General features: G+C 44.7%; 1 protein-coding gene across 1 annotated transcript; it reads right to left on the bottom strand.

Moving 5' to 3' along the window:
* Positions 1 to 284: 284 nt before the first annotated feature.
* Positions 285 to 9978, bottom strand: LOC114043122 (vacuolar protein sorting-associated protein 72 homolog). The gene is made up of 6 exons (XM_027862080.1): positions 9813 to 9978; positions 2894 to 3046; positions 2569 to 2683; positions 1562 to 1738; positions 1069 to 1213; positions 285 to 880 (listed from the first exon to the last, which is right to left on the bottom strand). The coding sequence occupies exons 1-6, from the start codon at positions 9927 to 9929 to the stop codon at positions 493 to 495; spliced, it is 1095 nt and encodes a 364-aa protein (XP_027717881.1). The 5' UTR covers positions 9930 to 9978; the 3' UTR covers positions 285 to 492.
* Between the last annotated feature and the right edge of the window lie 3316 nt (positions 9979 to 13294).

Raw genomic sequence — 13294 nt, 5'->3', positions numbered from 1 at the left:
ACTCCGCAGAAGAGAAGTGTTCTGGACACCTGAATTCTAGTCCCAGCGGGGTCATCAGCAAATATTTAGAGACCACGTATGAGGCGCTGAGCAATGAAGACACAAGAGACATAAGAACAATACAGCCCCTGCCCTCAACAAGGGCGCAGTCTGGTTGAAAAGACGGACGTGTGTGCCACCTCCTACATTCACTTTTTATGTATTATGCTGGATCAAAATAATGGTAAGTGATACTTTCACTGTCCATGGCACAAATGTCCCTCCTCCTCCACTCCACAGAAGGCTTATCAGACAAGAATTTTCCTATTTTTATTAGATTAAAAAATACAGACAGGACATGGGCAGGTTGCTTGAGGGAAAGAGGGAAGAAAGAATAAGGTGTCCACGATGGGTACGAGGGAGAGAAACAGCTAGAGGGGGGCAGAGAGGTGAGGTCAGGAAGGTCCGGGTGACAAAGGACAAAAGAGAGCTCTCTGAGGACCGGCCATGCTTTCATTTGATTATGATTTTCTGGCGAAGAGCCCGGGGCCCAGGCCCAGGAAGGGGCTCCGGAGGTGGTGGGCCAGGGCCCAGGGCAGAAGCAGCAGGTGGAAGTCCATGGGCTGTGATGTACTTCTTGTAGGCCTCCCGGATGATCTTGAAGGCTCGAGCTGTGGCATAGGGAATATCTGTGACGGGATCTCGGTACAGGGCTGGACGATGGGTCACAGGACAGACTTCACGCACGGGGATCTTGGGGGGTTTTCCCCTGGGAAAACATTCCTCAAATGTTGCATCATCACTGAAGGTGATGAAAGTACGTGAGCAGCGGGCAGGTGGGATCACTGGCCCCGTCCCAGCGTGAGGAACCCCTGTGGAGACCAGAGGCGGTGGCTCAAGCCTGAGAAAGGGAAGAGACAAGAAGACGTCTATGAATAAGAGACAGAAACAGAAAACGACAGGGAAAAAGTGAGCCAGGACAAAGGAAACTCTGTTAGCCTAAGGATGGGAATAGAGGAGAGAGAAGAGGGGCGATCGGGGAGTGATGCTGCGGGCCAGGGACACTTCAGGAGAGCCTCTTCCACTCACCCCTCCACGTCCACGTTCTCCTCCTTGGGTCCCGGCTCAGCCAGCAGAGGCACCGTCATGGAGTGGTAGGTGATCACCGGCCCTGGGCACTTGCGCTTCTTGTGAACCTGCTTCTTCTTGTCTGCCTCTAGTCGCTCATAGTTCTCTGGGGGATGGAGGGAAGGAGTCAGGCCCTTCTGCTCCACTGGCCCGTGCACCATCAGCCCTCCCCTCAGGCCTTGTCTTCCGCCTCCTAAGGCTTCACTCAGGGCCTCCCTCTGTCCCCAACATGCCCCCCCAGCACTGCATCTTTGTCTGTCCAGAGCCTCCTCTTGGTTCCCGGCCCCACAGCCCCAGCTTCACACCTCCCACAATGCCGGGCTGTCCGCCCTTGCCTCTTCCTGCTTCGTCCTTTACACCAAATCTCCACTCTTGGTACTTTCAGTTTCCCTCTGTTCTTCTAGCTCCTGTCTCCCATTCTCAGCCTCTCATCCCCCCCAGCCCCCCGGCTGACCGAGGGAACGCAGGTTGAGCTCCTCTGTGATCTTCGCTTCCCTGAGGAGCTCCTCTTGTGTCAGGGGTCGCTCACAGTGCGGACCCTTCCGGCGCCGTGACTGGCCCTGCCGCTCCTGAACCCGAAGGAATGTCTGACGAGTGTGCTCAGCTGTCGACTGGCGCATGGACTTCCGGCCTAGAGATATTGAGTGAGAAAGTGGGAAATCTTGTACCTCAGAACCACCTCCTCCAAGAAGCCCACTCAGATCAAAATACTCTTAGCTCCTTCCCCTAAAATAACAACTCCCCAACAAGACCGTTTCCCTTTCATCCACTTGTTAAACCCTGGCTCTGCTACTTCCTACCTAAGAGGCCCTGGACAAATCATCAGACTTGGTAAGACTCGGCTTCCTCATCCGCAAAACGGAAGTGTCAGGCTAGATTGCCTCTGGGGCTCCCTTCTGCTCTAAGTCCTACAATGCCCATACTCTGGATTAGCCATGACATTTGAGAAGAGCTGAGGGACAGATCACCTCAACATTGTCATTGATCGTTGGCTCGTTTCCCTAACTCTGTTGTGATACAGCTGTATCAAATAAGGGACCTCCTTTGAGCACAAGGAAACACAGTCCAGAAGCATGCTGACAGGCTGGAATTAAACACTAGCTACATTTAGTCCACAAGGTGGCTACCCCAAATTAAAAGTCGGCTGCCAGGCATCTACCTTTGGATCATCTCTTCTCATAAATTAAGTAACAGGTGCTCTGCGGGAAGGAACTGAGTCTCCTCTTCCCTCTGTACCCGAGAGAGAGCTGCTTTATTCTGTACTCATGAGGAGACCTCGTACCTGTAAGCATCTAGTGGACCCTGGGCTTATTTTTTCTTTGTTGTCAACAACGTGGTTCCACCACAATCCTCTAGGTCTAGTTCTGGTCTGGATGGGTAGATGTTGGGCCTGGCCAGAGCTAAATTGCACTAAGACATTCTGATGGGGAGACACAGTCTCCCCATTCTTTCCCCACTCACTGTCAAGGCCATCATCCTGCAGTTCCAAAGGTAGCAGCGTCTTCTCCTCCCGTGCCTTCTGGGAGCTGCCAGCTGGGATGCTTACTTTTCGAGGCCTCAAGCTCTTGATAGGCTCCTAGGGGCAGGTTGAGATCAGAGACCGGGGGCTAAGCGAATAAGGAGAAGGCGCAAGAACCTGGGGCCTAGCGAAGGGAACCCCAAGACTGAGGGAATTGGGTTGGAATGGGAAAAACCTTGAAGACTGGCAAAAGACAGCAGAAGCGTACAGAATCTGAGAAAGCTCATGCTGGGCAGGCCCTCCCTAACCCCAGGGTCCCCACTCCACCTTATAGGCCTTGGTGACTACACGGCGCTTTCTTCTCGGCTCATCGCCATCCCCATCACTCGCTGGCTCGTCCCCCTCGTCAATGTCAAAATCAGAGTCAACTTCATCCTCTGTGTCTGACTGGTCCCCCTGATATTCGTCATCACCAGATTCCTGGCGGAGGAAGAAGAAAATAAGAATTCAGTCAGCACAGAACATAGTCACTAATGGATCAGGGATATAACTCTCTTCTTCTTCTTCAGTGTTGAAGCACTGGGCCTGGAATCAGGAAGACTTGAGTTCAAATCCAGCCTCAAACACGTATCAGCTGTATGACCCTGGGCAAGTCACTTAACCTCTATCTACCTCAAATGTGTAAAATGCGGATGATAACAGCACCTACCTATCAGGGTTGTTGTGAGGATCAAATAAGATAATAACCTGTAAAGCACTTAACACAGTGCCTGGCACATAGTAGGTACTATAATCAAGCTAAATGCTATCATTATTACTATTATATTAAACTCAGCTAGGTGGTGCAGTGGATAGAGTGCCAGACCTAGAGTCAGGAAGACTCCTCTTCCTGAGTTCAAATTCTGCCTCAGACATTTATTAGCTGTGTGACCCTGGACAAGTCATTTAACCCTGTTTGCCTCAGTTCCTCATCTGTAAAAGGAGCTGGAGAAGGAAATGACAAACTACTTCAGTATTTCTGCCAAGAAAACCCTAAATGGGGTCATGAGGAGTCAGACATGACTGAAACAACTGAACAACAAGACTCCTCCACTAAGAAGGCTACCCAGACAGACCCCCACCCCTGCTTCCAGCATTAACAACTTCTAATTCTACCTCTGATGCTTATTATTTGTGACCCTGGATAAGGCACACTTCTCAGAGTCTTGGTTATCTACTCTGGAAAATGTGAATACTGATACCTACCCTGGCTGCCCCCTCTGGTTGCTGCAAGAATCAAATAAAACAATGGCTAGGAATAGGCTTTGGAAATATTAAAGCTCTCCCGGCTTTATTCTCCACTGGAAAGAACGCTGGGCTTTGAGTCCAAAGCCTCCTTCCCTCCCATGCCTGTTGGCACTTCCCTGAGCAAGCTGCTTAGGTTCTCCAAGCTTTAGCTTCTTGACCGAGAAAGTGAGTTTGCACAGGATGGCCTAGGAGAGCTCCTTCAGCTCTAAAATTCTATCCACGTTATGATTTTTCCCTCTTCTAAACTTCTATTTGTTCCTTTCTGATGTACTCAGTATATTGTGCCTTGCATTAATGTTAATTGTATATGTATACATGTGGGGCAGCTAGGTGGCGGAGTGGATACAGCACCGGCCCTGAAGTCAGGAGGACCTGAGTTCAAATCTGGCCTCAGACCAGACACTTGACACTTACTAGCTGTGTGACCCTGGGCAAGTACTTAACCCCAACTGCCTAAAAACAAAAAACAAAAAACAAAAAAAATTACACACACATCTCTGACTTTCACCAACAGGCTTTCAACTCCTTGAAAGAGCACATTTTACTTATCTCTCTGTGCTCTACAGTGCCTTGCAGAAGGCTGGTATATAATAGCCCTGAAAATGTTTCTTGAATGCTCACTATCAATAAACATTTATTAGGCACTTAATAGGTACAGGAGAGGAAGAGGAAGAAGCCGTGCTCTCATCGTCAAGGATTTTACAGTCTGGTTGAGGGGACAGCACGTTATAATAAGAGCTCACAATCACAGAGACCTTTTTCACAAAGGCTTACAAAGTATTTTACACATACCACTTTATCTGATTCTAAAAACAAAGCTGTGAGGTAGGGAATACAACTATCCCCACTTTACAAATCAGGAAACTGAGGCTTAGTAAATGTAAGTGATGGTAAGTGGAAGAGCTAAGACTTGAACCTGGGTCTGGACCCACAATCCAGGGTTCCTTCTAGTACATCACATTGCTTATGAAAAGAGTAATTAATAATGAAGGGTGCATAAGGAAGAGATATGGGCAAAAAGTGCTCTAAGATTTGGAGGGAAGGTACAATCATTAAGGGATGGAGTAATAAGCCATGGCTTCCTTAAAGAGGTGGAACCTGAGTAAGCCTTGAGGGAAAGGTAGTACACCGAGAAGTAGGGAGAGGAGGAAAGGGCATGCAGGGTTTAAGGCACAAGGTCGGCAAAGGTAAAAGCAGGAATAGCTGTGGCACAATTATGGGACAAATTATTAGACTAGTCTGACCGAAGTAAAGAATTCATGTAGGGGAAAATAAGGATAAAAAGGTTAAGCTGGAACTACGTTGTACAAGGCCTTGAATGCCATCCGGAAAATAACAGGGAACATTTAAAAGTTTTTGACCAGAAAGGGGGTGAGGGTTGACTGAAAACCTGTGTTTTAAGATTAAACTGGTCATGCTTGTAGAGCAGTCTGGAAAGAGATTAGAGCAGAGGCTGTTGCAATGACGGGGCAGAGGCCTAAGGTAATTAATGAAGACCCGGACAAAAGTGGAGGCAGTGTGAATGGGGACAAGAACTGCCGAGAAAAGAAGTCAAGGATGAGCACAAGGGTTTTGGCCTAAAAAACTGGGAGGATGATGGTAGGATTGATTGAAGAGGAAGTGGGTTCGGAGGAAAGGTTATGAGTTCAATTTCAGACTTATGTCTCCATGGGCTGGTGAGTACATCAGGGCATAGGTTCGGATGACCTTGGAAAAGTCATAGAATTTTTTTAAAGAGTTGGAAGAGAACCTAGAGGTCAGTGGTGCCAAACTCCAATAGAAACAGGGGCCAGCACAATCCCGGCTGGTGCACGTTGACTTAGAAAACCATGTTTTAGCATCATCTGTCTTTTACTGTATTTTTATTTATTTTGGTTTGGGCAGTACTCAAGCACGTTTGACACCTCTGATTTAGATTAATCCTCACCCAATGTCGAAATCCCCTCTAAAATATCCTCAATATGTAGTTATCCATCCTCTGTCTAGACTCTTCTAATGATGGGAAACTCACTTCTTCATAAGGCAGTGAATCCTTTTTTTTTTTTTTTGATAACTCTAACTGGTTAAAAAAAAATCTTTCTTATGGGGCATTAAAATTTGCTTCCTGTAACTTCCTAGTTTTTTCCTCTGGAGCTAAACCGAACAGGTTCAGTCTCTCTTCCATATAATAGATGTTTAAATATCTGAAGACATATCCCAACTGAAAGAAGATTCTCCAGGTTGAACCACCCCTGATTCTTTCCTTATTGCTCATGAGATATGGTTTCCAGACCCTTTTCTATCCAGGTTGTGCTTTAATGGACCTACTCCCATTTGTCAATGTCTCTCTTAAATGTGATCCTCAAAATTAAACCCACTATTCCCAATGAAGATTGACTCCTACAGAATGTGGAATGTGGTGGGATTATCACCTCCCTCTCTCTGGATACTCTGCTTAATGACACCTAAAATCAAATTAGTTTTTTTGGCAGCCATGTCTCAATGATGATTTGCATTGAGTTTTTAGTGAATGAAATAAGGATAACAACTGGGATAAAACCCAAGAGTTAGGCTCAAAAATTTAAACTGTACAAGAACAAGATGGGGAAGCGGTGGTTACCTAATAGCTCACTGAAAAAGATCTGGGGGCTTCTGTAAGCTTGAAGCTAACTATGAGTCAATAATGTAATGTGGCACCCAATAATGCTGCCACCGTTTTAAGGCCACTTGAGAGGCCTAGGGTCTGGAATGCAGGAAATTCCCTGGCCCCCTGCCCTGATCAGAGCAGGTATGTAGTACCATGTTCAGGCACTTGTGTTTCAGAAGGATTACTGACAAGCTGGAAATCATATGTAGCCAAGTAACCAGAATGGGGACGAGACTTAAAAACATGCTCTAGACATCAATCAGCTGAAGGAAATAGGATGTTTAGCCTAGAGAAGACTAAGGGACGATGTGGTAACTAACTTCAAGTACCTGAAAGGCTCTTATGTGGAAGAGGACTATTTGTTTGGCTTGGCCCTAAAGGACAGGAATGGGAACAATGAATGCAACAAACTGAGAAGCAGATTAATGTTGAATATAAAAAACTATCTCCTAACAAGCAGAGTTGTCCTAGAACTGGGATGTGCTGTATGTAGGGAGAGGTGCTGAGTTCCCCATCACTGGAAATATTCGATCAGAAGGCTGAGTAAAGCACTTGTCAGGAACACTGTGGAGAATACTTCCATTTGGGCACAGGTTGGACTAGATGAACTCTGAGATCCCCTTCCAACTCTGTGATTCTTCAAAACAGATTTTCTGGATCTGTTTTAGATGAAGTGCTGTTTCATGTGAACTCTCCCATTCTGTACCCACACAGATGAAGTTTTAACCCTGGAGATGTATTTTATATTTATGTCTGTTAAATTTCATGATACATCAACAGGCCCAAAGTTTTGAACCCTAAGTATGTCATCCAAAACTTTCCCTTAGCTTAGGGTTATTTACAAATTTGATAAATAAGATATTTGTGCCCTCATCCATACCTTTGATGAAAAATATAGAACAGCAAGAAATAGAGGACAAAGCTCCAGGTAAGAAGATCCATTAACCAAACATTTTTTGGATAAAAGGCTCCAATCACCTACAATTCCACTTAACTGTACTACCATGGAGCTCCCATCTCTTCATCTGGTACATAAGGATATCATTAAGAACTCCATCATATGCTTTCCAGAAATCTGGGTTTACCATGGCTACAGTATTCCCTTGATAACCTCTTTAAGAAAAGAACAAACCTAAAACAGAATGCAAAAAACACTTAACTTGGAGTCAGATGACCTGAATTTAAATCCAGACTTTTTCTGCTTATTACTTATGTAACCCTGAGGAAGTCATAACTCTCTGGACTTGATTTTCCTTATACACACTAAGAAAAGGTTAGACAACATGACCTTTACAGTTGTAAATTTATTTAGACCCATCCAGCTCTAAATTTATGATCCTATGAAATGAAGTCAGTCTGGCATAATAATAATAATAATAATAATAATAATTGCTAGCCTAGCATTTATATCGTGCCTACTATGTACCAGGCACTGTATTAAGTAAGCACTTTACAAATATTATCTCACTTGATGCTCACAACAACTCCGGGGAGGGAGGTGCTTTTATTATCTCCATTTTATAGATGGGGAATCTGAGGCACATATTAAGTGACTTGCCCAAGATCACAGAGCTAGTGTGTGAGGTTGGATTTGAACTCAAGTCTTCCTGAATCCAGGCCCAGTGATCTACCAACTGAGCCACCAATTACTTCTTGTTCTTGGTAATTACCATCATTGTTCTCATGTAATTACATGCTTACTCTGATCATCACTTCCCTAATGTTCACAAACTAATTGTTTAATAATCTCCAAACTGTTTAGGGACCCTTCTCAATCTCACAGTGGATAAGAACACTACCCTTGAAGTCCAAAAGACCCTACTGAATCTCACTTCAGACATTTATTAACGGTATGACTCTGGGAAAGAAATTTGTAAAGGAAGTATGCAGCACAATAGATTGAGCTTTGGACTTGGGGTCAGGAAGACTTAAGGTCAAATACTGCCTCAGATACTTACCAGCTGTGTGACTCTGGGCAAGTCATTTAACCTCTCTGTGCCCCAGTTTCCCATCTGTAATTAGGGTTATTGTAGGGATAAAATAAGAGAAATCTGTAAAGTGCTTCATAAATGCTGATTATTATTTAACCTCTTGGAGCCTCAGTTTATAGTTTTTTCATCTGTACAATGGAAATAATAGCACCTATCTCACAGGACTTCTGTGGGACTCAAATAAGATAATATTTGTAAAGGGTTTAGCAAGGGCTTAGCGCAGTGCCTGGCATATAGTAAGCATCACATAAATGTTAGCTATTATTTAACCTCTTGGAGCTTCAGTTTCCATTTTCCTCATCTGTAAAATGGGGATGATAATAGCACCTATCTCATAGGACTGGTATAGGACTTAAATGAAATATCTGAAAAGGGCTTACTTAGCACAGTTCTTGGTACATAGTTTTTGTTTGTCCTTCTCAAAGAGGACCATGACATCAGAGAGGTGATGTCATGACATGTAAGTGAATTGGATTTAAGTGAGGGAGGGCTGTGCAAAGTCACCAGCCTCACTTTCTCTAGCGGAGCCATCCAGTCTGGTGCAGATAGGTGGTGCGAAAAATAAAGCACTGGCCCTGGAGTCAGGGAGACCTAAGTTCAAATCTGACCCCAGATACTTATTATCTGTGTGACCCTGGGTAAGTCACAAGTTCTGATTGCCTCCTTCAAGGAAAAAAGAATCAATAGAATCTCCCGGCACTATATAAATATAAGTATGAGCAGTATGTAAATGTTAGCTATTATAATATTAATAATAATTATGCATATGGCACTTTGCAATCTTTAAAATTCACTATAATTTTTCTGGGAATAGATGATGATGATGATGATGATAGTTAACATTAAGCACTTTACAAATATTCTCTCATTTTATTCCCACAACGACCCTGGAAAGTAGGTGCTATTATGAAATAATATTTATAAAGCGCTCCATAAACACTACTGTCGTCGTTGTCGTCATCGTCATCATCATCATCATCATCATCATCACCATCATCCCCACTGCATTCACATGGGGAAACACTGAGGCAGACGGAAGTGAAGTGACTTGGCCAAGACCACACAGGGGTGAATGTCAGAGGCTGGACTGGAACCCAGGCCTAGCCGACGCCTGATGCCCGGGACAGTGAAGGATGCAGAAATACAAGACTGGCCTTCCCCTTCCGATAACTGTCCCAGGGAAGGGCCCGGAAAGGCGAAGGCTGAGGAGGGGCTCCCCTCCGGCCCCCTCCTCTCCGCGCCCCCTCCCATCCCCCAGCTCTCCACTTTCAGATCCCACCCCCGGCCCCTTTTTCAGACCCTTCCGCGCAGCCCCGCCCCCTCCGCGGGACCCCGCTCTTGCCTCTGTAAACCCCCCGTAAGTGGTCTGGTAGAATTCATCTTCCTCCTCTGCCTCCAAGAGCCCAGACAATCGATTCCCTGCGGTCTTCCGGGGTGCTCGGCCTCCGGCCAAGCTCATCCCTCCTCCGGCCCCAGCCGTCACCGGCGGCGGCGGCGGCCCCGAGCTCGCTCGGCGCTCGGCGCTCGGCGCTTTCCGCCTGCTCAGCTTCGCCGCCGGAAAGGGGAAACCGTCACAGGCAGAAGCAGCCGAGCGCCGAGGTGAGGATAGAGCCGAGCTCCGGAGCGGCCCCGCCTCACTCACTCCTCGCCCCGCCCTGCTCCTAGCCCCTCCCCTCCCTCGCCATAGCCCGGCCTACTGGCGGGGAGCCTCGACAGCTCCGCCCCCTTCCTACTAGGACCGCCTACCTCTCCTCCCACCTTCTCAAGCTCCTCACAATTTCCAGTAAACTTCTACGTGAGAGGCAGCTAGGGCTGGGCTCAATCTGTCCTTGGGTGGTGGCATTCAAGTTGGAAGGCTGTGTCATTTAAGAACAGAAACAGTCACCTAGCAAATTAGTGGCAGGAAGGGACTAGAGAGCTCGGGGCCTCTAATTCCAAGGCTGGGGCTCTTTCGAACACGTAGTGCGTCTGCTTTGCCCGTCCTGGTCTCCCTAATCTTCCAAGCTTTCTTCACCTTCAAAAGCAGGGAATCAGACCACCTTCTCAAGGATTGGCTTGTCAACAAAGCTATTAAAAACGATGTGTGGACTATGTCAAAACGAGGAAATGTTTATGTGAAACAATGTGTTAACAACATAGATACAAGAAATGGGGATGAAAATAGCACCTATTGTAGGACTGGTGTGGGACTCAAGATAATATTTGTAAAGCGCTTAGCACAGTGCCGGAAAAAGTAAGCACTGTATAAAAGTTAGCTATTATTATTATTATAATTCATAAGGCACTTTGCAATTTTTTATGTTTGTTATAATTCCTCTGGAAATGATGATAATAGCTAGAATTTGTATAGCACTTTAAGATTTGTCATGTACGTATATACACTGCATATATAAAAACACATGTATGTATATATAACACAATATTACAATAATTAGCTTCTTTTAAGCCTTGGGGGCATGCAAAGTCCGTGTGGTTTTCTTCTCTTCAGTTTTAGGGAGAATATTTTAGATGAAAAGTTAAAAATTCAGTCACAATTGCTCCAAGCTCCTAGGTAAGAAAATTCCTAACATTTAGACAGAGATTGGACTATTTGCCTAACTCTTCATATATGTGTGTATATACACATGTACATATATGTTATATATGTTAACTATTAATATAATATAGTTAATATTTAATAATTAATATGCAGGAATATTTTACATATACACATATAGTTAACCCATGGCCTCTTTATGGTTTAGGCAAAAATCAGTTTACTAGAAATATGAAGTGTGCAGGCCCTGTTCACACTTGGTTCTGATTGACTGATTGAATCAAGAAGTGTTCTTACCTAACAAAAGCAGTGACTTTTAATTAGCTGAGGTAATCAATGGAGTCTGACCCTTATTCAGATTAATAAAGATCAAAAGATAAATTTCACAGAACCACAGAGATTTAGAGCTGGAAGAGATATCACAAAGGGCAAACTAGTCCAAACTGTAAGGGGTAACTAGGTTAGAGTTTAATGCTATATTTTTTCCTGTAAATTTACTTCAGTTTTGTAATTTTAAAACATAATTGTGAGGAGGAAAAAAAGATTCCTAAACTTCCTGCCTCTCCTCTCCTCCGTCCCCTTCCACCTGTTCTTAATCTAGATTCACTAAACTGTCCAGTATTCTGGAGGGTGGTCATATCTGGCTTCCCTAGTAGAGGAGTGTATATAATAATAAGAGCTGATATTTAGATAGCATCTTAAGGTTTGGAAAACGCTTTGGGGATCAATCAACTATGCCAAACTGTCTCATATATATAGAATTATCTCTATGATTCTTTTTAGAGGCACCATGCCATTTCCCCTTTTCTAGTGAAAATGGAGATTGGCCCTTTTTCCCACTTCCTCAAGAGTGCTAAACCATTCTGCCCTACCCTTGCCCCCACACTCTGCCACATCATCCTGTGTCCTCATGTGCTATGCCAGGAATGTTGCTAGGGAAGATCAGGGATATGACTCAAACAGAATGCTGCAGAGAAGGGGGTGGGGGGCTGCCTCACTGAACAGCATACCGCACCTGCATGAGTCAAGATTAAGAAGGAGGAATCCCTCATTATGTCCTTGCACATTTCCTGACCTCTCTCATTTAGTTATGAATATATAATTACTCTTTAATGTGATTTATTTTCTCATGCATGGAGAGAAAACAGATTTCCTATGCCAGCATGAAGCTAGAAATCGGAGGCCCTCAAAGGAGCTGGCCTTTATTATCCAAATCCTACTCTCTCCTGGATCCAGATATATTGCTGAGGGTGATGGGTTTCCTTCATATGGCTGGATTCCATGTTGGTCAGACTCATGGAGATATGTCCAAATTTAATTTAATTTCAGCTTTATTCTCATAACTGCTGGTTGTAGAAGTGACTCAGCGTATGAAAGGAACCCTAGGCTCCTTGGGAAGGTATTGTCTTCTCTGGGAGAATTTTCCCAGGAATGTAGTGGCCATTTTCAAAATCTCCTACACTCATAGCAGCTCATAGAATGATATCTGACCCTCCTTTGACAGATGAAATAATAGAATCATAGAAAGGTAATGTATGGGCAGCTGGGTGGTACAGTAGATAGAACATCAAGCCTAGAGTCAGTAAGACTCATCAAATCTGGCCTCAGACATTTACTAGCTGTGTGATCCTGGACAAGTCATTTAATCCTGTCTGTCAAATGAACCGGAGAAGGAAATGGCAAACCACTCTAGTATCTTTGCCAAGAAAAGGGGTCATTAAGATTCAGACACTACTGAACAAGAACAGAAAGGTTAAATAATTTAGTCAAAGTCACTCAGCTAGTCTGGCTAGGACTATAACTCAAGTCCCCTGCCTGACTCTAAATTCAGGGATTTTCCAATATGCCAAACTACCTTCCCTCTTCTCTCCTTTGGTACAGCTTGGGCCGGGCAACCTAATATCTGGGGAGAAACCAAAACAAACAAACAAAACCAAAAAGTCCAGTAGATGGCAGCAGGGAGCAATGACTATAGTTCTTCACTTCTAGGCTTTATAAGAGATAGCAAAGTTCTCAGAGTGCTTATTGGTTGGTTGTCCTTCCTTTTCCAAGAGGACCAAAATGACATCACTATGTTAGAGTCAAGTTACAATGTGTCGGACTGTGGCTGCTCAGACCCATTTGAACTCGGAATGTTCTACCACAAGTCTGGCACAAATAGTTCATGTGAATATTTGGGGTGGATTCTCCAAATTTGTGCCTCTTGCATTTCTTTTGAGCGACTTCAATTCTGCTTTGCTCATAGAGCACAGCACCTTCTCTGATGAGGGCACATCATGCTGGATGGT

The sequence above is a fragment of the Vombatus ursinus genome, unplaced genomic scaffold (assembly GCF_900497805.2).
Source record: "Vombatus ursinus unplaced genomic scaffold, bare-nosed wombat genome assembly UNPS02014768.1, whole genome shotgun sequence".
NCBI classification, from domain to species: Eukaryota; Metazoa; Chordata; class Mammalia; order Diprotodontia; family Vombatidae; genus Vombatus; species Vombatus ursinus.
The sequence above is the reverse complement of the archived record's forward strand: the minus strand, read 5'-3'. Positions and strand labels throughout refer to the sequence as shown.